Source organism: Petromyzon marinus, unplaced genomic scaffold (genome assembly GCF_048934315.1).
Source record: "Petromyzon marinus isolate PM22_M1 ecotype Great Lakes invasive population unplaced genomic scaffold, UKy_Petmar_22M1.pri1.0 PM_Scaffold_119, whole genome shotgun sequence".
NCBI lineage: Eukaryota > Metazoa > Chordata > Hyperoartia > Petromyzontiformes > Petromyzontidae > Petromyzon > Petromyzon marinus.
The window spans coordinates 1-23,927 of NW_027423079.1; the positions used below are offsets into that span (position 1 = coordinate 1).

A 23,927-nucleotide genomic window follows, 5' to 3' on the forward strand; every position below is an offset into this window, starting at 1 on the left:
TGAGTGGTGAGTGGGTGAGTGAGTGAGTGAGTGGTGAGTGGGTGGGTGAGTGAGTGGTGAGTGGGTGGGTGAGTGAGTGGTGAGTGAGTGAATGAGTGGGTGAGTGAGTGGTGAGTGAGTGGGTGAGTGAGTGAGTGAGTAGTGAGTGAGTGAGTGAGTGGTGAGTGAGTGAATGAGTGGGTGAGTGAGTGAGTGAGTGGTGAGTGGGTGAGTGAGTGGGTGAGTGAGTGGGTGAGTGAGTGGGTGAGTGAGTTGTGAGTGAGTGGGTGGTGAGTGGTGAGTGAGTGGGTGGTGAGTGGTGAGTGAGTGGTGAGTGAGTGGTGAGTGAGTGGTGAGTGAGTGGTGAGTGGTGAGTGAGTGGTGAGTGGGTGAGTGGTGAGTGAGTGGGTGAGTGAGTGAGTGGGTGAGTGAGTGAGTGGGTGAGTGAGTGGGTGAGTGGGTGGGTGAGTGAGTGAGTGATTGAGTGAGTGATTGAATGAGTGGGTGGGTGAGTGGTTGGGTGAGTGGGTGAGTGAGTGAGTGAGTGGGTGAGTGAGTGAGTGAGTGGTGAGTGAGTGGTGAGTGGTGAGTGAGTGGTGAGTGAGTGGGTGAGTGAGTGAGTGGGTGAGTGAGTGAGTGGGTGAGTGAGTGGGTGAGTGGGTGGGTGGGTGAGTGAGTGAGTGGGTGAGTGAGTGATTGAATGAGTGGGTGGGTGAGTGGGTGGGTGGGTGAGTGAGTGAGTGAGTGGTGAGTGGTGAGTGAGTGGTGAGTGAGTGGGTGGTGAGTGGGTGGTGAGTGGTGAGTGGGTGGGTGGTGAGTGGTGAGTGGTGAGTGGGTGGTGAGTGGTGAGTGGTGAGTGAGTGGTGAGTGAGTGGTGAGTGGTGAGTGAGTGAGTGAGTGGGTGAGTGAGTGAGTGGGTGAGTGGTGAGTGAGTGGTGAGTGAGTGGGTGAGTGAGTGAGTGAGTGGTGAGTGGGTGAGTGAGTGAGTGGTGAGTGGGTGGGTGAGTGAGTGGTGAGTGAGTGAATGAGTGGGTGAGTGGTGAGTGAGTGGGTGAGTGAGTGAGTGAGTGGTGAGTGAGTGATTGAGTGGTGAGTGAGTGAATGAGTGGGTGAGTGAGTGAGTGAGTGGTGAGTGGTGAGTGGGTGAGTGAGTGGGTGAGTGAGTGTGTGAGTGAGTGGGTGTGTGAGTGGTGAGTGAGTGGGTGGTGAGTGGTGAGTGAGTGAGTGGGTGAGTGAGTGGGTGAGTGGGTGGGTGAGTGAGTGGGTGAGTGGGGAGTGGTGGTGAGTGGGTGGGTGGGTGAGTGGGTGGTGAGTGAGTGGGTGAGTGGTGAGTGGGTAGTGAGTGGGTGAGTAGGTGAGTGAGTGAGTGAGTGGATGAGTGGGTGAGTGGGTGGGTGAGTGGGTGAGTGGATGGTGAGTGGGTGAGTGAGTGAGTGAGTGGGTGGGTGGGTGAGTGAGTGAGTGAGTGGGTGGGTGAGTGGGTGGGTGAGTGGGTGGGTGAGTGAGTGAGTGGGTGGGTGAGTGGGTGGGTGAGTGGGTGGGTGAGTGGGTGAGTGGGTGGGTGGGTGAGTGAGTGAGTGGGTGGGTAGTGAGTGGGTAGTGAGTGGGTTAGTGGGGTGAGTGAGTGGGTGAGTGGGTGGGTGGGTGAGGTGAGTGGGTGAGTGAGTGAGTGAGTGGGTGGGTGAGTGGGTGAGTGGGTGGGTGAGTGAGTGGTGAGTGGTGAGTGAGTGGTGAGTGAGTGGTGAGTGAGTGGGTGAGTGGGTGAGTGGTGAGTGAGTGGTGAGTGAGTGAGTGAGTGGTGAGTGAGTGAGTGGGTGAGTGGGTGAGGTGGTGAGTGAGTGGTGAGTGAGTGGTGAGTGAGTGGTGAGTGGGGAGTGGGTGAGTGGGTGAGTGAGTGGGTGAGTGAGCGAGTGGTGAGTGAGTGGGTGAGTGGGTGGGTGAGTGGGTGAGTGGGTGGGTGAGTGAGTGATTGAGTGGTGAGTGGTAGGTGAGTGGTGAGTGAGTGGCGAGAGAGTGGTGAGTGGGTGAGTGGGTGGGTGAGTGAGTGGTGAGTGAGTGGTGAGTGAGTGAGTGAGTGGTGAGTGAGTGAGTGGGTGGGTGAGTGAGTGAGTGAGTGGTGAGTGGGTGAGTGAGTGGGTGGGTGGGTGGGTGAGTGAGTGGTGAGTGGGTGAGTGAGTGGATGAGTGAGTGGGTGAGTGGGTGAGTGAGTGAGTGAGTGGTGAGTGGGTGAGTGAGTGGTGAGCGAGTGGTGAGCGAGTGGTGAGTGAGTGAGTGGTGCGTGAGTGAGTGGTGAGTAAGTGGGTGAGTGAGTGAGTGAGTGGGTGAGTGAGTGAGTGAGTGGGTGAGTGAGTGAGTGGGTGAGTGAGTGGTGAGTGAGTGGGTGAGTGAGTGAGTGAGTGGTGATTGGGTGGTGAGTGGTGAGTGGGTGGTGAGTGGTGAGTAAGTGGGTGAGTGGTGAGTGAGTGGAGAGTGAGTGGTGAGTGAGTGGTGAGTGAGTGAGTGAGTGGTGAGTGAGTGGTGAGTGGTGAGTGAGTGGTGAGTGGTGAGTGGGTGAGTGAGTGAGTGGTGAGTGGGTGGGTGAGTGAGTGGTGAGTGGTGAGTGAGTGGGTGAGTGAGTGGGTGAGTGAGTGGGTGAGTGGGTGAGTGGGTGGGTGAGTGGGTGAGTGGGTGGGTGGGTGAGTGAGTGAGTGGGTGGGTAGTGAGTGGGTAGTGAGTGGGTTAGTGGGTGAGTGAGTGGGTGAGTGGGTGGGTGGGTGAGTGAGTGGGTGAGTGAGTGAGTGAGTGGGTGGGTGAGTGGGTGAGTGGGTGGGTGAGTGAGTGGTGAGTGGTGAGTGAGTGGTGAGTGAGTGGTGAGTGAGTGGGTGAGTGGGTGAGTGGTGAGTGAGTGGTGAGTGAGTGAGTGAGTGGTGAGTGAGTGAGTGGGTGAGTGGGTGAGTGGTGAGTGAGTGGTGAGTGAGTGGTGAGTGAGTGGTGAGTGGTGAGTGGGTGAGTGGGTGAGTGAGTGGGTGAGTGAGCGAGTGGTGAGTGAGTGGGTGAGTGGGTGGGTGAGTGGGTGAGTGGGTGGGTGAGTGAGTGATTGAGTGGTGAGTGGTAGGTGAGTGGTGAGTGAGTGGCGAGAGAGTGGTGAGTGGGTGAGTGGGTGGGTGAGTGAGTGGTGAGTGAGTGGTGAGTGAGTGAGTGAGTGGTGAGTGAGTGAGTGGGTGGGTGAGTGAGTGAGTGAGTGGTGAGTGGGTGAGTGAGTGGGTGGGTGGGTGGGTGAGTGAGTGGTGAGTGGGTGAGTGAGTGGATGAGTGAGTGGGTGAGTGGGTGAGTGAGTGAGTGAGTGGTGAGTGGGTGAGTGAGTGGTGAGCGAGTGGTGAGCGAGTGGTGAGTGAGTGAGTGGTGCGTGAGTGAGTGGTGAGTAAGTGGGTGAGTGAGTGAGTGAGTGGGTGAGTGAGTGAGTGAGTGGGTGAGTGAGTGAGTGGGTGAGTGAGTGGTGAGTGAGTGGGTGAGTGAGTGAGTGAGTGGTGATTGGGTGGTGAGTGGTGAGTGGGTGGTGAGTGGTGAGTAAGTGGGTGAGTGGTGAGTGAGTGGAGAGTGAGTGGTGAGTGAGTGGTGAGTGAGTGAGTGAGTGGTGAGTGAGTGGTGAGTGGTGAGTGAGTGGTGAGTGGTGAGTGGGTGAGTGAGTGAGTGGTGAGTGGGTGGGTGAGTGAGTGGTGAGTGGTGAGTGAGTGGGTGAGTGAGTGGGTGAGTGAGTGGGTGAGTGGGTGAGTGGGTGGGTGAGTCGGTGGGTGGGTGGGTGAGTGGGTGAGTGAGTGGGTGAGTGGGTGAGTGAGTGGTGAGTGAGTGGTGAGTGAGTGGTGAGTCGGTGGGTGAGTGAGTGAGTGGGTGGGTGAGTGGGTGGGTGAGTGAGTGGATGAGGGGTGAGTGAGTGGTGAGTGAGTGGTGAGTGAGTGAGTGAGTAGTGAGTGAGTGAGTGGTGAGTCGTGAGTGAGTGAGTGAGTGGTGAGTGGGTGAGTGAGTAGTGAGTGAGTGAGTGAGGGGTGGGTGGTGAGTGGTGAGTGAGTGGTGAGTGGTGAATGAGTGGTGAGTGGGTGAGTGGTGAGTGGTGAGTGAGTGAGTGGGTGAGTAGGTGAGTGAGTATGTGAGTGAGTGGGTGAGTGGGGTGAGTGAGTGAGTGGTGAGTGGGTGAGTGAGTGGTGAGCGAGTGGTGAGTGAGTGAGTGGTGATTGAGTGAGTGAGTGGTGAGTGAGTGGTTAGTGGTGAGTGGTGAGTGAGTGGTGAGTGAGTGAGTGGGTGAGTGAGTGGTGAGTGAGTGGGTGAGTGAGTGAGTGAGTGGATGAGTGAGTGAGTGAGTGGGTGAGTGAGTGAGTGAGTGGTGAGTGAGTGAGTGAGTGGTGAGTGAGTGAGTGAGTGGTGAGTGAGTGGGTGAGTGGTGAGTGAGTGGTGAGTGAGTGAGTGAGTGGTGAGTGAGTGAGTGGGTGAGTGAGTGGGTGAGTGGTGAGTGAGTGGTGAGTGAGTGGTGAGTGAGTGGTGAGTGGTGAGTGGGTGAGTGGGTGAGTGAGTGGGTGAGTGAGCGAGTGGTGAGTGAGTGGGTGAGTGGGTGGGTGAGTGGGTGAGTGGGTGGGTGAGTGAGTGAGTGAGTGGTGAGTGGTAGGTGAGTGGTGAGTGAGTGGCGAGAGAGTGGTGAGTGGGTGAGTGAGTGGTGAGTGAGTGGTGAGTGAGTGGTGAGTGAGTGAGTGGGTGGGTGAGTGAGTGAGTGAGTGGTGAGTGGGTGAGTGAGTGGGTGTGGTGGGGTGGGTGGGTGAGTGAGTGGTGAGTGGGTGAGTGAGTGGATTAGTGAGTGGGTGAGTGGGTGAGTGAGTGAGTGGTGAGTGGGTGAGTGAGTGGTGAGCGAGTGGTGAGCGAGTGGTGAGTGAGTGAGTGGTGAGTGAGTGAGTGGTGAGTGAGTGGTGAGTGAGTGGTGAGTGAGTGGGTGAGTGAGTGAGTGGGTGAGTGAGTGAGTGAGTGAGTGAGTGAGTGAGTGAGTGGTGAGTGAGTGGGTGAGTGAGTGGGTGAGTGAGTGAGTGGGTGTGTGAGTGAGTGGGTGAGTGGTGAGTGAGTGGGTGAGTGAGTGAGTGAGTGAGTGGTGAGTGGTGAGTGAGTGGTGAGTGAGTGGGTGGTGAGTGGGTGGTGAGTGGTGAGTGGGTGGGTGGTGAGTGGTGAGTGGGTGGTGAGTGGTGAGTGGTGAGTGAGTGGTGAGTGAGTGGTGAGTGAGTGAGTGAGTGGGTGAGTGGTGAGTGAGTGGTGAGTGAGTGGGTGAGTGAGTGAGTGGTGAGTGGGTGAGTGAGTGAGTGAGTGGTGAGTGGGTGGGTGAGTGAGTGGTGAGTGGGTGGGTGAGTGAGTGGTGAGTGAGTGAATGAGTGGGTGAGTGAGTGGTGAGTGAGTGGTGAGTGAGTGAGTGAGTAGTGAGTGAGTGAGTGAGTGGTGAGTGAGTGAATGAGTGGGTGAGTGAGTGAGTGAGTGGTGAGTGGGTGAGTGAGTGGGTGAGTGAGTGGGTGAGTGAGTGGGTGAGTGAGTTGTGAGTGAGTGGGTGGTGAGTGGTGAGTGAGTGGGTGGTGAGTGGTGAGTGAGTGGTGAGTGAGTGGTGAGTGAGTGGTGAGTGAGTGGTGAGTGGTGAGTGGTGGTGAGTGGGTGAGTGGTGAGTGAGTGGGTGAGTGAGTGAGTGGGTGAGTGAGTGAGTGGGTGAGTGAGTGGGTGAGTGGGTGGGTGAGTGAGTGAGTGATTGAGTGAGTAATTGAATGAGTGGGTGGTGGTGAGTGGTTGGTTGAGTGGGTGAGTGAGTGAGTGAGTGGTGAGTGAGTGGTGAGTGAGTGGGTGGTGAGTGAGTGAGTGGGTGAGTGGTGAGTGGTGAGTGGGTGAGTGAGTGTGTGAGTGAGTGAGTGGGTGAGTGAGTGAGTGAGTGAGTGGAGTGAGTGGTGAGTGAGTGAGTGAGTGGTGAGTGAGTGGGTGAGTGAGTGAGTGGGTGAGTGAGTGAGTGGGTGAGTGAGTGGGTGAGTGGGTGGGTGGGTGGGTGAGTGAGTGAGTGGGTGAGTGAGTGATTGAATGAGTGGGTGGGTGAGTGGGTGGGTGGGTGAGTGAGTGAGTGAGTGGTGAGTGGTGAGTGAGTGGTGAGTGAGTGGGTGGTGAGTGGGTGGTGAGTGGTGAGTGGGTGGGTGGTGAGTGGTGAGTGGTGAGTGGGTGGTGAGTGGTGAGTGGTGAGTGAGTGGTGAGTGAGTGGTGAGTGGTGAGTGAGTGAGTGAGTGGGTGAGTGGTGAGTGAGTGGTGAGTGAGTGGGTGAGTGAGTGAGTGAGTGGTGGTGAGTGGGTGAGTGATGAGTGGTGAGTGGGTGGGTGAGTGAGTGGTGAGTGAGTGAATGAGTGGGTGAGTGGTGAGTGAGTGGGTGAGTGAGTGGTGAGTGAGTGATTGAGTGGTGAGTGAGTGAATGAGTGGGTGAGTGAGTGAGTGAGTGGTGAGTGGTGAGTGGGTGAGTGAGTGGGTGAGTGAGTGTGTGAGTGAGTGGGTGTGTGAGTGGTGAGTGAGTGGGTGGTGAGTGAGTGGTGAGTGAGTGGTGAGTGAGTGGTGAGTGGTGAGTGAGTGGTGAGTGAGTGGTGAGTGAGTGGTGAGTGAGTGGTGAGTGGGTGAGTGAGTGAGTGGTGAGTGAGTGGTGAGTGGTGAGTGAGTGGTGAGTGGGTGAGTGAGTGAGTGGTGAGTGAGTGGTGAGTGGTGAGTGAGTGGTGAGTGGGGAGTGGTGAGTGAGTGGTGAGTGAGTGGGTGGGTGAGTGAGTGAGTGAGTGGGTGAGTGGTGAGTGGTGAGTGGTGAGTGGGTGGGTGAGTGAGTGGGTGAGTGAGTGAGTGGGTGAGTGAGTGTGTGAGTGAGTGAGTGGCGAGTGGTGAGTGAGTGGTGAGTGGTGAGTGAGTGGTGAGTGAGTGGGTGAGTGAGTGGGTGAGTGAGTGAGTGGGTGGGTGAGTGAGTGAGTGGGTGAGTGAGTGGGTGAGAGGGTGGGTGAGTGAGTGGGTGAGTGAGTGAGTGGGTGAGTGAGTGGGTGAGTGAGTGGGTGAGCGGGTGGGTGAGTGAGTGGGTGAGTGAGTGAGTGGGTGGGTGAGTGAGTGAGTGGGTGAGTGAGTGGGTGAGCGGGTGGGTGAGTGAGTGGGTGAGTGAGTGAGTGGGTGAGTGAGTGATTGAATGAGTGGGTGGGTGAGTGGGTGGGTGGGGTGAGTGAGGGTGAGTGGTGAGTGGGTGAGTGAGTGTGTGAGTGGGTGAGTGGGTGGTGATGGGTGAGTGGGTGAGTGAGTGGGTGGTGAGTGAGTGGTGAGTGGGTGAGTGGGTGGTGAGTGAGTGGTGAGTGGGTGGTGAGTGAGTGGTGAGTGGTGAGTGGGTGGTGAGTGGGTGAGTGGTGAGTGGTGAGTGAGTGGTGAGAGTGGTGAGTGGGTGGTGAGTGGGTGAGTGGGTGAGTGGTGAGTGGTGAGTGAGTGGTGAGTGGGTGGTGAGTGAGTGGTGAGTGGGTGGTGAGTGAGTGGTGAGTGGTGAGTGGGTGGTGAGTGGGTGAGTGGTGAGTGGTGAGTGAGTGGTGAGTGGTGAGTGGGTGGTGAGTGGGTGAGTGGGTGAGTGGTGAGTGGGTGAGTGAGTGTGTGAGTGGGTGGGTGAGTGGGTGGTGGTGAGTGGGTGAGTGAGTGAGTGAGTGGGTGGTGAGTGAGTGGTGAGTGAGTGGGTGAGTGAGTGAGTGGTGAGTGGGTGAGTGAGTGAGTGAGTGGTGAGTGAGTGGTGAGTGGGTGGTGAGTGGGTGAGTGGTGAGTGAGTGGGTGAGTGGTGAGTGGGTGGTGAGTGGGTGAGTGGGTGAGTGGTGAGTGGGTGAGTGAGTGTGTGAGTGGGTGGGTGAGTGGGTGAGTGTGTGAGTGGGTGAGTGAGTGAGTGGGTGGTGAGTGAGTGGGTGAGTGGGTGTGAGTGGTGAGTGAGTGGGTGAGTGAGTGAGTGGTGAGTGGGTGAGTGAGTGAGTGGTGAGTGAGTGGAGAGTGGTGAGTGGGTGGTGAAGTGGGTGAGTGGTGAGTGAGTGGTGAGTGGTGAGTGGGTGGTGAGGGGTGAGTGGGGTGAGTGGTGAGTGGGTGAGTGAGTGTGTGAGTGGGTGGGTGAGTGGGGTGAGTGTGTGAGTGGGTGAGTGAGTGAGTGAGTTGGTGGTGAGTGAGTGGGTGAGTGGGTGAGTGGTGAGTGAGTGGGTGAGTGAGTGAGTGGTGAGTGGGTGAGTGAGTGAGTGGTGAGTGAGTGGTGAGTGGTGAGTGGGTGGTGAGTGGGTGAGTGGTGAGTGGTGAGTGAGTGGTGAGTGGTGAGTGGGTGGTGAGTGGGTGAGTGGGTGAGTGGTGAGTGGGTGAGTGAGTGTGTGAGTGGGTGGGTGAGTGAGTGGTGAGTGGTGAGTGGGTGGTGAGTGGGTGAGTGGTGAGTGGTGAGTGAGTGGTGAGTGGTGAGTGGGTGGTGAGTGGGTGAGTGGGTGAGTGGTGAGTGGGTGAGTGAGTGTGTGAGTGGGTGGGTGAGTGGGTGGTGAGTGAGTGAGTGAGTGGGTGAGTGGGTGAGTGGTGAGTGGTGAGTGAGTGGTGAGTGAGTGGTGAGTGGTGAGTGGGTGAGTGAGTGTGTGAGTGGGTGGGTGAGTGGGTGAGTGTGTGAGTGGGTGAGTGAGTGAGTGAGTGGGTGGTGAGTGAGTGGGTGAGTGGGTGAGTGGTGAGTGAGTGGGTGAGTGAGTGAGTGGAGAGTGGGTGAGTGAGTGAGTGGTGAGTGAGTGGTGAGTGGTGAGGTGGTGAGTGGGTGAGTGGTGAGTGGTGAATGAGTGGTGAGTGGTGAGTGGGTGGTGAGTGGGTGAGTGGGTGAGTGGTGAGTGGGTGAGTGAGTGATGGTGGGTGAGTGGGTGAGTGTGTGAGTGGGTGAGTGAGTGAGTGAGTGGGTGGTGAGTGAGTGGGTGAGTGGGTGAGTGGTGAGTGAGTGGGTGAGTGAGTGAGTGGTGAGTGGGTGAGTGAGTGAGTGGTGAGTGAGTGGTGAGTGGTGAGTGGGTGGTGAGTGGGTGAGTGGTGAGTGGTGAGTGAGTGGTGAGTGGTGAGTGGGTGGTGAGTGGGTGAGTGGGTGAGTAGTGAGTGGGTGAGTGAGTGTGTGAGTGGGTGGGTGAGTGGGTGAGTGTGTGAGTGGGTGAGTGAGTGAGTGGTGGGTGGTGAGTGAGTGGGTGAGTGGGTGAGTGGTGAGTGAGTGGGTGAGTGAGTGAGTGGTGAGTGGGTGAGTGAGTGAGTGGTGAGTGAGTGGTGAGTGGTGAGTGGGTGGTGAGTGGGTGAGTGGTGAGTGGTGAGTGAGTGGTGAGTGGTGAGTGGGTGGTGAGTGGGTGAGTGGGTGAGTGGTGAGTGGGTGAGTGAGTGTTGTGAGTGGGTGGGTGAGTGGGTGAATGTGTGAGTGGGTGAGTGAGTGAGTGAGTGGGTGGTGAGTGAGTGGGTGAGTGGGTGAGTGGTGAGTGAGTGGGTGAGTGAGTGAGTGGTGAGTGGTGAGTGAGTGAGTGGTGAGTGAGTGGTGAGTGGTGAGTGGGTGGTGAGTGGGTGAGTGGTGAGTGGTGAGTGAGTGGTGAGTGGTGAGTGGGTGGTGAGTGGGTGAGTGGGTGAGTGGTGAGTGGGTGAGTGAGTGTGTGAGTGGGTGGGTGAGTGAGTGGTGAGTGGTGAGTGGGTGGTGAGTGGGTGAGTGGTGAGTGGTGAGTGAGTGGTGAGTGGTGAGTGGGTGGTGAGTGGGTGAGTGGGTGAGTGGTGAGTGGGTGAGTGAGTGTGTGAGTGGGTGGGTGAGTGGGTGGTGAGTGGGTGGTGAGTGAGTGGTGAGTGGGTGGGTGAGTGGGTGGTGAGTGGGTGAGTGAGTGGGTGGTGAGTGAGTGAGTGGGTGAGTGAGTGAGGGGGTGAGTGAGTGGTGAGTGAGTGGTGAGTGGTGAGTGAGTGGTGAGTGAGTGGTGAGTGGTGAGTGAGTGGTGAGTGGGTGAGTGGTGAATGAGTGGGTGTGGGTGAGTGAGTGAGTGGGTGAGTGAGTGAGTGGGTGAGTGGGTGAGTGGTGAGTGGGTGAGTGTGTGAGTGAGTGTGTGAGTGGGTGAGTGAGTGTGTGAGTGAGTGTGTGAGTGAGTGAGTGGGTGAGTGAGTGAGTGGTGAGTGGTGAGTGTGTGGGTGAGTGAGTGGGTGAGTGAGTGGTGAGTGGGTGAGTGAGTGGTGAGTGAGTGTTGAGTGAGTGAGTGGGTGAGTGAGTGGGTGGGTGGGTGAGTGAGTGAGTGGGTGAGTGAGTGAGTGGGTGAGTGGGTGAGTGAGTGGTGAGTGGGTGAGTGAGTGGTGAGTGAGTGTTGAGTGAGTGAGTGGGTGAGTGAGTGGGTGGGTGGGTGAGTGAGTGAGTGGGTGAGTGAGTGGTGAGTGGGTGGTGAGTGAGTGGTGAGTGGTGAGTGGGTGAGTGAGTGGTGAGGTGAGTGAGTGAGTGAGTGGTGAGTGATGGTGAGTGGGTGGGTGAGTGGGTGAGTGAGTGGGGTGAGTGAGTGGTGAGTGGGTGGTGAGTGAGTGGTGAGTGGGTGAGTGAGTGGTGAGTGGGTGGTGAGTGGGTACCTTGTTGACCGTAGGGTCCGTCAGACTCCCTCATTTCATCATTCATCTTCGCCAGACGCAGCCTGAAATAAAAAGACAAAGATCCCCCGTGTAGCCTCATCCGACTTGAGGGGCAAGTGCTGTTAGTGCGAGCACTGTGACAGGGGGGGGTGGGTAGCCAGCACCACCACTCACTCACACACTCACCACTCACTCACTCACCCACTCACTCACCACTCACTCACCCACTCACTCACTCACCCCATTCACCCACTCACCCACTCACCCACTCACCCACTCACTCACTCACCACTCACTCACCCATTCACTCACTCACCCACTCACTCACCCACTCACTCACTCACACACTCACTCACTCACCCACTCACTCACCACTCACTCACTCACCCACTCACTCACTCACCACTCACTCACTCACCACTCACTCACTCACCACTCACTCACCACTCACTCACCCACTCACTCACCCATTCACTCACTCACCCACTCACTCACCCACTCACCCACTCACCCACTCACTCACTCACCCATCCACTCACTCACCCACTCAATCACTCACTCACCCACTCACTCACCCACTCACTCACTCACCCACCCACTCACTCACCCACTCACTCACCCACTCACTCACCCACCCACTCACTCACCCACTCACCCACTCACTCACCCACTCACAGTGAGCTAACCGCTGCACCACCACTCCCCGCTCACTCAATGCCCACTCCGTACAGTTTTGGCCGCGGTGTACAGTGTTGTCGGTGTACAGTGTTGTCCGTGTACAGTGTTGTCCGTGTACAGTGTTGTCCGTGTACAGTGTTGTCCGTGTACAGTGTTGTCCGTGTACAGTGTGAGTGCCTACAGTGTCGTTGGTGTACAGTGTTGCCGCCGGTGTACAGTGTTGCCGGCGGTGTACAGTGCGTACAGTGTGACGATGTCGGCGTTGGCTGCCTTCACGGCGATACTCAGGGGGTCGTTCCCCTCCTCGTCCACGGCACGACGATTGGCGCCTCGCTTGAGGAACAGACAAACCAGCCTGGACACACGCACAGCGAGCGGGTGGGCGAGTGAGTGACGATTGGCGCCTCGCTTGAGGAACAGACAAACCAGCCTGGACACACGCACAGCGAGCGGGTGAGCGAGCGAGTGGGTGAGTGGGTGAGCGAGCGAGTGGGCGAGTGGGTGAGCGAGTGGGCGACGATTGGCGCCTCGCTTGAGGAACAGACAAACCAGCCTGGACACACGCACAGCGAGCGGGTGAGCGAGCGAGCGGGTGAGTGGGTGAGTGAGCGAGTGGGCGAGTGGGTGAGCGAGTGAGCGACGATTGGCGCCTCGCTTGAGGAACAGACAAACCAGCCTGGACACACGCACAGCGAGCGGGTGAGCGAGCGAGTGGGTGAGGGAGGGAGTGAGTGAGTGAGCGGGTGAGTGAGTGAGCGACGATTGGCGCCTCGCTTGAGGAACAGACAAACCAGCCTGGACACACGCACAGCGAGCGGGTGAGCGAGCGAGTGGATGAGCGAGTGGATGAGCGAGCGGGTGAGTGAGCGAGTGGGCGAGTGGGTGAGCGAGTGAGCGACGATTGGCGCCTCGCTTGAGGAACAGACAAACCAGCCTGGACACACGCACAGCGAGCGGGTGAGCGAGCGAGCGGGTGAGTGGGTGAGTGAGCGAGGGAGCGAGGGAGCGAGTGGGCGAGCGAGGGAGTGGGTGAGCGAGTGAGCGACGATTGGCGCCTCGCTTGAGGAACAGACAAACCAGCCTGGACACACGCACAGCGAGCGGGTGGGCGAGTGAGAGAGGGAGCGAGTAAGGGAGCGAGCGAGGGAGCGAGTGAGGGAGCGAGCGAGGGGCGAGCGAGGGGGCGAGGGAGCGAGCGAGGGGGCGAGCGAGGGGGCGAGGGAGCGAGCGAGGGAGCGAGCGAGGGGGCGAGGGAGCGAGGGAGCGAGGGAGCGAGCGAGCGAGCGAGCGGGCGAGCGAGCGGGTGAGCGTGTGGATGAGCGTGTGGATGAGCGAGTGAGTGAGCGGGTGAGCGAGCGAGCGTGTGGATGAGCGATCGGGTGAGCGAGCGTGTGAGCGAGCGGGTGAGCGGGCGGGCGAGCGAGCGGGTGAGCGGGTGAGCGAGCGGGTGAGCGTGTGGATGAGCGTGTGGATGAGCGAGCGAGTGAGTGAGCGGGTGAGCGTGTGGATGAGCGAGCGGGTGAGCGGGCGGGTGAGTGAGCGAGCGTGTGGATGAGCGATCGGGTGAGCGGGCGGGTGAGCGGGCGGGTGAGCGGGCGGGTGAGCGTGTGGGTGAGCGTGTGGGTGAGTGAGCGAGCGAGTGAGTGAGTGGGTGAGCGAGCGAGTGAGCGGGCGGGTGAGTGAGTGAGTGAGCGGGTGAGCGTGTGGATGAGCGATCGGGAGAGCGAGCGGGTGAGCGTGTGGATGAGTGAGTGAGTGAGCGTGTGGATGAGTGAGTGAGTGAGCGTGTGGATGAGTGAGTGAGTGAGCGTGTGGATGAGTGAGTGAGTGAGCGTGTGGATGAGTGAGTGAGTGAGCGTGTGGATGAGTGAGCGGGTGAGCGTGTGGATGAGCGATCGGGAGAGCGAGCGGGTGAGCGTGTGGATGAGTGAGTGAGTGAGCGTGTGGATGAGTGAGTGAGTGAGCGTGTGGATGAGTGAGTGAGTGAGCGTGTGGATGAGTGAGTGAGTGAGCGTGTGGATGAGTGAGCGGGTGAGCGTGTGGATGAGCGATCGGGAGAGCGAGCGGGTGAGCGTGTGGATGAGTGAGTGAGTGAGCGTGTGGATGAGTGAGTGAGTGAGCGTGTGGATGAGTGAGTGAGTGAGCGTGTGGATGAGTGAGCGGGTGAGCGTGTGGATGAGCGATCGGGAGAGCGAGCGGGTGAGCGTGTGGATGAGTGAGTGAGTGAGCGTGTGGATGAGTGAGTGAGTGAGTGAGCGTGTGGATGAGTGAGTGAGTGAGCGTGTGGATGAGTGAGTGAGTGAGCGTGTGGATGAGTGAGTGAGTGAGCGTGTGGATGAGTGAGTGAGTGAGCGCTCACCCGGTGTGGCCGAGGTAGGTGGCGTGGTGAAGCGCTGCCTTGCCGTGGGCATCACGGTGGATCACGTTGGCACCGTTCTGGAGCAGAAACTCACACGAGACCAGGGAGCCCTGGGGGTGGGGGGAGAGGGGATGGGGGGAGACGTCGTGATGATTCTGCCTAATGCACAGTGCAGTGTTCCGTGTACAGTGTGAGCTGTGTACAGTGCGGTGTGCCGTGTACAGTGAAAGCCGTGTACAGTAAAAGCCGTGTACAGTGTTAGCCGTGTACAGCGTTAGCCGTGTACAGCGTTAGCCGTGTACAGTAAAAGCCGTGTACAGTAAAAGCCGTGTACAGCGTTAGCCATGTACAGTAAAAGCCGTGTACAGTACAAGCCGTGTACAGCGTTAGCCGTGTACAGTGTGCACCGTGTACAGCGTTAGCCGTGTACAGTATTAGCCGTGTACAGTGTTAGCCGTGTACAGTGTTAGCCGTGTACAGTGTTAGCCGTGTACAGCGTTAGCCATGTACAGTGTGCGCCGTGTACAGCGTTAGCCGTGTACAGTGTGCGCCGTGTACAGTAAAAGCCGCGTACAGCGTTAGCAGTGTACAGTGTGCGCCGTGTACAGCGTTAGCCGTGTACAGTGTTAGCCGTGTACAGCGTTAGCCGTGTACAGTGTGCGCCGTGTACAGTAAAAGCCGTGTACAGTGTTAGCCATGTACAGCGTTAGCCGTGTACAGCGTTAGCCGTGTACATTGTTAGCCTCTCTTTCCCCACCACCACCACCACCAGATATCGACGGGGTCTGTGATATCCCCAACCTGAGCACAGCTTGGGAGACCTTCAGGCTCGCGTTTTCTCCAAATTCCTAACGAACGTGCTCCCCTTGGTTAGGTTTAAGACTCAAGGCGACTGCCCGCCCTCCCCGTGTGATTTCATCCTTTGATTAGGAAGCTCGTGAGGACTCGGGGACGAGGCTTGGGCCCGTGTTCGGTGAAAGTAATGTGGTCAATGGCGGTGACACCAGATTCAAGAGCTGAATGGCTCACAGGGGCTACACCAAAAATAAATAAATAAAAACCGTGAAACCGTGAAACAGTGAAAACTGTGAAACAGTGAAGCCGTGAAACCGTGAAACCGTGAATCTGAGAAACTGTGAATCCGTGAATCCGTGAATCCGTGAAACCGTGAATCTGTGAAACCGTGAATCCGTGAATCCGTGAATCCGTGAAACTGAAAAACCGTGAAACCGTGAATCCGTGAAACTGTGAAACTGTGAATCCGTGAAACCGTGAAAACGTGAAACTGTGAATCCGTGAAACTCTGAATCCGTGAATCCGTGAATCCGTGAAACCGTGAATCCGTGAATCCGTGAAACCGTGAAACCGTGAATCCGTGAATCCGTGAAACCGTGAATCCGTGAATCCGTGAAACCGTGAAACCGTGAATCCGTGAAACCGTGAAACCGTGAAACCGTGAATCTGTGAATCCGTGAATCCGTGAAACCGTGAATCCGTGAATCCGTGAATCCGTGAATCCGTGAAACCGTGACTCCGTGAATCCGTGAATCCGTGAAACCGTGACTCCGTGAATCCGTGAATCCGTGAATCCGTGAAACCGTGAAACCGTGAATCCGTGAAACCGTGAAACCGTGAATCTGTGAATCTGTGAATCCGTGAATCCGTGAATCCGTGAAACCGTGAATCCGTGAAACCGTGACTCCGTGAATCCGTGAATCCGTGAATCCGTGAAACCGTGAAACCGTGACTCCGTGAATCCGTGAATCCGTGAAACCGTGAATCCGTGAATCCGTGAAACCGTGAATCCGTGAATCCGTGAAACCGTGAAACCGTGAATCTGTGAAACCGTGACTCCGTGAATCCGTGAATCCGTGAAACCGTGAATCCGTGAATCCGTGAAACCGTGAATCCGTGAATCCGTGAAACCGTGAATCCGTGAATCCGTGAAACCGTGAATCCGTGAAACTGTGAATCCGTGAAACTCTGAATCCGTGAAACTGTGAATCCGTGAAACTGTGAATCCGTGAATCCGTGAATCCGTGAAACCGTGAATCCGTGAATCCGTGAAACCGTGAATCCGTGAAACTGTGAATCCGTGAAACTCTGAATCCGTGAAACTGTGAATCCGTGAAACTGTGAATCCGTGAATCCGTGAATCCGTGAAACTGTGAATCCGTGAAACTCTGAATCCGTGAAACTGTGAATCCGTGAAACTGTGAATCCGTGAATCCGTGAATCCGTGAAACTGTGAATCCGTGAAACTCTGAATCCGTGAAACTGTGAATCCGTGAAACTGTGAATCCGTGAATCCGTGAATCCGTGAAACCGTGAATCCACTTACGGCAATGGCCGCCTCGATAAGCGGCGAGCGACGCTCAGCCCCCTCAGCCCCCTCAGCCCCCTCAGCCGCCTCAGCCCCCTCAGCCCCCTCAGCCCCCTCAGCCGCCTCCGCCGCCTCCGCCGCCTCAGCCGCCTCAGCCGCCTCCGCCGCCTCAGCCGCCTCCGACGTTGAGTTGACGTCGGCTCCGCGGGCGATGGCGGCCGCCATGGCCGGCACGTCGCCACGCGAAGCCGCCTCCAGCAGGCAACGCCGCTGGTGCCGCTGGTGGTGGAGGTGGTGCTGGTGGTCGTGGTGGTCGTGGTCGGGGGGGGCCGAGGGGTGAGCCCCTGCCGGGGGGTCGCCCGCTGGGCCTGCGTCGACGGACACCACAATCAGTCACTCGCTCAGTCACCCACTCGCTCACTCACTCGCTCACTCGCTCGCTCACTCGATCACTCACTCACCCACTCACTCGCTCACTCACTCACTCACTCGCTCACTCACTCACTCGCTCACTCACTCACTCAGTCACCCACTCGCTCACTCACTCGCTCACTCGCTCGCTCACTCGCTCACTCACTCACCCACTCACTCGCTCACTCACTCACTCACTCGCTCGCTCACTCACTCGCTCAGTCACCCACTCGCTCACTCACTCGCTCACTCACTCGCTCACTCACTCACTCACTCACTCGCTCACTCACTCACTCACTCACTCGCTCACTCACTCACTCACTCACTCGCTCACTCACTCACTCGCTCACTCACTCACTCACTCACTCGCTCACTCACTCACTCAGTCACTCATCCACTCACCCACTCACTCACTCATCCACTCACCCACTCGCTCACTCACTCACTCACCCACTCACTCACTCACTCATCCACTCACCCACTCACTCACTCACTCGCTCACTCACCCACTCACTCACCAACTCACCCACTCACTCACCCACTCACTCACTCACCCACCCACTCACCCACTCACCCACCCACTCACCCACTCACTCACTCACCCACTCACTCACTCGCTCACTCACTCACTCATCCACTCACCCACTCACTCACTCACCACTCACTCACTCACTCACCACTCACTCACCCACCCACTCACTCACTCGCTCACTCGCTCACTCACTCACTCGCTCGCTCACTCACTCACCCACTCACTCACTCGCTCACTCGCTCACTCACTCACTCGCTCGCTCACTCACTCACCCACTCACTCACTCGCTCACTCGCTCACTCACTCACTCGCTCACTCACTCACTCACTCACCCACTCACCCACTCACTCACTCACCACTCACTCACTCACTCACCACTCACTCACCCACCCACCATCTAAGGCACCTTACCCGGTGTTGTTCCAGCAGTGGCTGAGGTGGACGCTCCAAACTTTGACACGAACCTCCGCTCCACGTACTTAGCTCGTATCCACGCCTCCCTCTCCGCTCTGAACACGCACACACAGACACACACAGACACACACACACAGATACACACAGTCACACACACACACAGACACACACACACAGTCACACACAGACACACACACACACAGACACACAGACACACACACACACAGACACACAGTCACACACACACAGACACACACACAGACACACACACACAGACACACACACACATAGACACACACACACAGTCACACAGACACACACACACATACACAGATACACACAGTCACACACACACACAGGCACACACACAGACACACACACACACACAGACACACACAGACACACACACACAGACACACACAGTGACACACACACACAGTGACACACAGACACACACACACAGACACACACACACAGACACACACACACACACAGTCACACACACAGTCACACACACATACACACACACACAGTCACACACACACAGACACACACACACAGTCACACACACACAGACACACACACAGACACACACACACAGACACACACACACACACATAGACACACACACAGTCACACACACAGTCACACAGACACACACAGACACACACAGTCTCACACACACACACAGTGTACACACACAGACACACACAGACACACGCACAGACACACACACAGACACAGACACACACACAGACACACACAGACACACACAGACACACACACATACATACAAAGGTGAATCTGGGTGTGTATCTGGGTGTGTGTGTATCTGTGTGTGTATCTGTGTGTGTATCTGTGTGTGTGTATCTGTGTGTGTATCTGTGTGTGTGTATCTGTGTGTGTGTGTATCTGCGTGTGTATCTGCGCGTGTGTATCTGTGTGTGTGTGTGTATATCTGTGTGTGTATATCTGTGTGTGCATCTGCGTGTATATCTGCGTGTGTATATCTGTGTGTGTATCTCTGTGTGTGTCTGTGTGTGTATCTGTGTGTGTACTGTGTGTGTGTATGTGTACTGTGTGTGTACTGTCTGTGTGTATGTGCATTTTCAGGAAAGGGCGGTCCTGCACAGATGCCATATTTTCTGTCCGTCTGCTACAGCAGAGGTATAGGGAATTCCAACAAGACCTATATCTCTGCTTTATTGACCTGGTCAAGGCCGATGATACCATCAGTAGGCCTGGGCTCTGGGTCGTTCTTCGTGCTTTTGGAGTACCTGACCCTCTGCTCACGATCATTAAGGATGTTCATGATGGTGAGCGGGCCCGGGTAAAACTACGTGGCCGGGAGTCAGAGCCATTCCCTGTTAACCTTGGGGTGCGACAGGGATGTCCTCTGGCTCCCACATTATTTAACATCTTTTTTGACCACGTAGTTCTTGAAGCCTTCAATAGCTGTACCGGGGGAATCTCCATTTGGTACAGATATAATGGGATGCTGATCGATGCCCAGGTGCGGTCAAGGAATGGCTCCCTATTGCTCAACCACGTTATGTATGCTGATGATTTGGTAATAGCTGCTACATTCAGAGGAGGAGTTGGAGACGCTGCTGCTGAGACTGGAGCGTGCCACTAAGAGGTGGGGCCTTACCATCAGCCCCACCGAAACTAAGCACCTGCCTGGGTATTTTGTACCATCGGACACTCCACCCCCACAACTCCCAATCGGTGATGGGGCAGTTGTGTAGAGAGTGGAGAGTTTCCCATACCTGGGCAGTGTGCTTAGGACCGGCTCCAGTTTAACAGCAGAGGTCTCACTCCGAATCAGTCGAGCGGCAATATCTTTTCATCGGTTGCGTAACGCTGTGTGGAAGCTACCTGGTCTGTCGCTCCGCACTAAGCTTCAGGTCTTCTCGGCCACGGTCATTTCCTCCCTTCTCTACGCTTGCGAAACGTGGACCCCCCTAATGGAACATCTTGGACCAGTTAGAAATATTTAGGCTAGCCTGCATACGACCCATCCTGGGTTTAACCAGGCTGGATTGTGTGAGGAGCTCACAAATCTTTGAAAGATCTGGGCACGGTCCCATTGGTGAGCTCCTCCAGCGGGCAAGGCTGCGATGGCTGGGTCATGTAGCCCGCATGCCCAGCCACCGCATGCCGAAACAGCTTTTGTTCGTCCGGATAGAGGGGGCTAAACAGGCGCGGCACGGGCTAGAGAAGAGATGGAGTGATGTGGTACAGGAGGACGTGGAGCTGAGTGGACTTGCCGATGACTGGTACCAGCGCTGTCAAGATCGGCCTCTGTGGAGGAGGCTCGTGAAGGATGCTACTGGGCAGTTGGAGGCAGTCGCCCTCCAACAACAACGGAGGGCGGAGGAGCGACGCTCAGAACAACGAGCGGAGCGCCGGGTGGCTAAAGCACAGCAGGTTCGCACAGTAGGGGGCACAGGTGGTGCATCAGCCAGTCATCTCAGTCATCTCAGTCAGTCGACCCGTGGCACCTGCTGGGTCTGCCCCGTGACCTCCTGCCAGCGGGCGTTCGACACTTCACGTGGCCTCAGGGTGCACATAGCCTGGTACAAGCGTCGTGGTGACGTCACCGCCACTTAGTGGTGAATGGCGGTTGTTGTTGTTGTGTGTCTGTGTGTGTGTATCTGTATACCTGTGGGCGAGTTGCTATGGGAGAGTTGCTATGGGAGAGTTGCTATGAGGTTGGTTGCCATGGGATTGGTTGCCATGGGGTTGGTTGGTTGCTATGGGGTTGGTTACTATGCGGTTGGTTGCTATGGGTGTTTGAGTTGCTAAGGGGTAGTTGCTATGGGGTTGGTTGATATGGTGTTGGTTGCTATGGGGTTGGTTGGCAGCTATGGGCTTGATTGCTGGTAGAGTTGGTAGCTATGGAGTTGGTTGCTATGGGTTTGGTTGCTATGGAGTTGGTTGATATGGAGTTGGTTGCTATGGGGTTGGTTGGTAGCTATGGGGTTGGTTGCTATGGGGTTGGTTGCTATGGGGTTGGTTGCTATGGAGTTGGTTGCTATGGGGTTGGTTGCTGGTGGAGTTGGTTGCTATGGTGTTGGTTGCTATGTTGTTGGTTGCGTTGGGGGTGGTTGCTATGGGGTTGGTTGCTATGGTGTTGGTTGCTATGGTGTTGGTTGCTATGGGGTTGGTTGCTATGGGGTTGGTTGCTATGTTGTTGGTTGCGTTGGGGGTGATTGCTATGGGGTTGGTTGCTATGGTGTTGGTTGCATTGGGGTTGGTTGCTATGGAGTTGGTTGATATGGGACTGGTAGCTATGGGGGTGGTTGTTGGTGCAGTTGGTTGCTATGGGGTTGGTTGCTATGGTGTTGGTAGCTATGGAGTTGGTTGCTATGGTGTTGGTAGCTATGGGGTTGGTTGCTATGGAGTTGGTTGCTATGATGTTGGTAGCTATGGGGTTGGTTGCTATGGAGTTGGTTGCTATGGTGTTGGTAGCTATGGAGTTGGTTGCTATGGAGTTGGTTGCTATGGTGTTGGTTGCTATGGTGTTGGTAGCTATGGAGTTGGTTGCTATGGGGTTGGTAGCTATGGGGGTGGCTGCTATGTAGTTAGTTGGTTGCTATGGTGTTGGTTGCTATGGTGTTGGTTGCTATGGTGTTTGTTGCGTTGGGGTTGGTTGCTATGGAGTTGGTTGATATGGGATTGGTAGCTATGGGGGTGGTTGTTGGTGCAGTTGGTTGCTATGGAGTTGGTTGCTATGGTGTTGGTAGCTATGGGGTTGGTTGCTATGGAGTTGGTTGCTATGGTGTTGGTAGCTATGGGGTTGGTTGCTATGGAGTTGGTTGCTATGGTGTTGGTAGCTATGGAGTTGGTTGCTATGGAGTTGGTTGCTATGGTGTTGGTTGCTATGGTGTTGGTAGCTATGGAGTTGGTTGCTATGGGGTTGGTAGCTATGGGGGTGGCTGCTATGGAGTTGGTTGGTTGCTATGGGGCTGGTTGCTGGTGGAGTTGGTTGCTATGGTGTTGGTAGCTATGGGGTTGGTTGCTATGGAGTTGGTTGCTATGGGGTTGGTTGCTATGGAGTTGGTTGCTATGGGGTTGGTTGCTATGGTGTTGGTTGCTATGGGGTTGGTTGCTGGTGGAGTTGGATGCTATGGAGTTGGTTGCTATGGGGTTGGTTGCTATGGAGTCGGTTGCTATGGGGTTGGTTGCTATGGTGTTGGTAGCTATGGGGTTGGTTGCTATGGGGTTGGTTGCTATGGAGTTGGTTGCTATGGTGTTGGTAGCTAATGGGGGGCTGCTATGGGGTTGGTTGCTATGGGGTTGGTTGCTATGGTGTTGGTAGCTAAGGGGGGGCTGCTATGGGGTTGGTTGCTATGGGGTTGGTTGCTATGGAGTCGGTTGCTATGGGGTTGGTTGCTATGGTGGTGGTAGCTATGGGGTTGGTTGCTATGTGGTTGGTTGCTATGGAGTTGGTTGCTATGGTGTTGGTAGCTAAGGGGGGGCTGCTATGGGGTTGGTTGCTATGGGGTTGGTTGCTATGGTGTTGGTAGCTAAGGGGGGGCTGCTATGGGGTTGGTTGCTGGTAGAGTTGGTTGCTGTGGAGTTGGTTGCTGGTAGAGTTGGTTGCTATGGAGTTGGTTGCTATGGTGTTGGTTGCTATGGTGTTGGTTGCTATGGGGTTGGTTGCTATGGCGTTGGTTGCTATGGGGTTGGTTGCTATGGAGTTGGTTGCTATGGAGTTGGTTGATATGGAGTTGGTTGCTGGCGGAGTTGGTTGCTGGTGGAGTTGGTTGCTATGGGGTTGGTTGCTCTGGGGTCGGTTGCTATGGGGTCGGTTGCTATGGGGTCGGTTGCTATGGGGTCGGTTGCTATGGGGTCGGTTGCTGGTGGAGTCGGTTGCTATGGGGTCGGTTGCTATGGGGTCGGTTGCTATGGGGTCGGTTGCTGGTGGAGTCGGTTGCTATGGGGTCGGTTGCTATGGGGTCACTTGCTATGGGGTCGGTTGCTATGGGGTCGGTTGCTGGTGGAGTCGGTTGCTATGGGATCGGTTAATATGGGGTCAGTTGCTATGGGGTCGGTTGCTGGTGGAGTCGGTTGCTGGTGGAGTCGGTTGCTATGGGGTTGGTTGCTATGGTGTTGGTTGCTATGGGGTCGGTTGCTGGTGGAGTCGGTTGCTATGGGGTTGGTTGCTATGGTGTTGGTAGCTATGGGGTTGGTTGCTATGGAGTTGGTTGCTATGGTGTTGGTAGCTAAAGGGGGGGGGGCTGCTATGGGCTTGATTGCTGGTAGGGTTGGTTGCTATGGAGTTGGTTGCTATGGGGTTGGTTGCTATGGAGTTGGTAGCTAAGGGGGGGGGCTGCTATAGGCTTGATTGCTGGTAGGGTTGGTTGCTATGGAGTTGGTTGCTATGGGGTTGGTTGCTATGGAGTCGGTTGCTATGGGGTCGGTTGCTGGTGGAGTCGGTTGCTATGGGGTCAGTTGCTATGGGGCTTGTTGCCATAGGTTACCGGGAGCTGTGAGGAGTGGAGCGAGGCACGGATGGGTCCAGAATCTCCTCGTAGAAGCTGTTCACCACACGGTTACCCAACAGGCACATCACCTGACACACAGACACAGACAAAGGTCCCCCAGATAGCTCTCGAGCAGCTGGTGGGGCAAGAGCAGCGAGCAATCAGTCACTCACTCAGCCACTCACCCACTCACTCAGCCACTCACCCACTCACTCAGCCACCCACTCACTCACCCACTCAGTCACCCACTCACTCACTCACTCAATCACTCACTCAATCACTTGCTCAATCACTCACTCAGCCACTCACTCAGCCACTCAGTTACTCAGCCACTCACTCACCCACTCACTCAATCACCACTCACTCACTCACCCACTCACCCACTCACCCACTCACTCAGTCACTCACTCACTCAGCCACTCACTCACTCACCCACCCACTCACTCACCCACTCACCCACTCATCCACTTACTCACTCACTCACCCACTCACTCAGTCACTCACTCACACACTCACCCACCCACTCACTCTTCACTCACTCACCCACTCACTCACTCACCCACTCACCCACCACTCACCGACCACTCACTCACACACCCACCACTCACTCACCCACTCACTCACTCACTCCCCACTCACTCACTTACTCACCCACTCACTCACCACCCACCCACTCACTCACCCACTCACCCACTCACCCACTCACTCACTCACTCACCCACCCACCCACCCACTCACTCACTCACCCACTCACCCACTCACTCGCCCACCCACTCACTCACTCACCAACCCAGCCACTCACCCACGCACTCACTCACCCCACTCACTCACTCACTCACCCACTCACTCACCCACCCACCCACTCTTCACTCACTCACCCACTCACCCACTCACTCACTCACTCACCACTCACTCACCCACTCACCCACTCACCCACCCCCCCACCCACCCACTCACTCACCCACTCACCCACCCACTCACCCACTCACCCACTCACCCAAGCACTCACTCACCCCACTCACTCACTCACTCACTCACCCACCCACCCACTCTTCACTCACTCACCCACTCACTCACTCACCCACCCACTCACTCACCCACCCACTCACCACTCACTCACCACTTACTCACCACTCACCCACTCACCCACTC

At 56.4% G+C, this 23,927-nt stretch overlaps 1 protein-coding gene across 1 annotated transcript in view; it reads right to left on the minus strand.

Moving 5' to 3' along the window:
- Positions 1 to 10,495: 10,495 nt before the first annotated feature.
- LOC142922611 (arf-GAP with coiled-coil, ANK repeat and PH domain-containing protein 2-like) overlaps positions 10,496 to 23,927 on the minus strand; it is a gene marked incomplete at its 3' end in the record, with an annotated part of 63,801 nt that continues 50,369 nt past the window's right edge. The window contains exons 13-18 of the mRNA XM_076063430.1: positions 22,773 to 22,864; positions 17,281 to 17,378; positions 15,945 to 16,294; positions 13,604 to 13,713; positions 11,489 to 11,599; positions 10,496 to 10,628 (exon numbers count right to left, since the gene is read on the minus strand). Of these exons, the coding sequence (XP_075919545.1) occupies positions 10,496 to 10,628; positions 11,489 to 11,599; positions 13,604 to 13,713; positions 15,945 to 16,294; positions 17,281 to 17,378; positions 22,773 to 22,864 (894 nt within the window). The remainder of the gene's footprint in view (positions 10,629 to 11,488; positions 11,600 to 13,603; positions 13,714 to 15,944; positions 16,295 to 17,280; positions 17,379 to 22,772; positions 22,865 to 23,927) is intronic.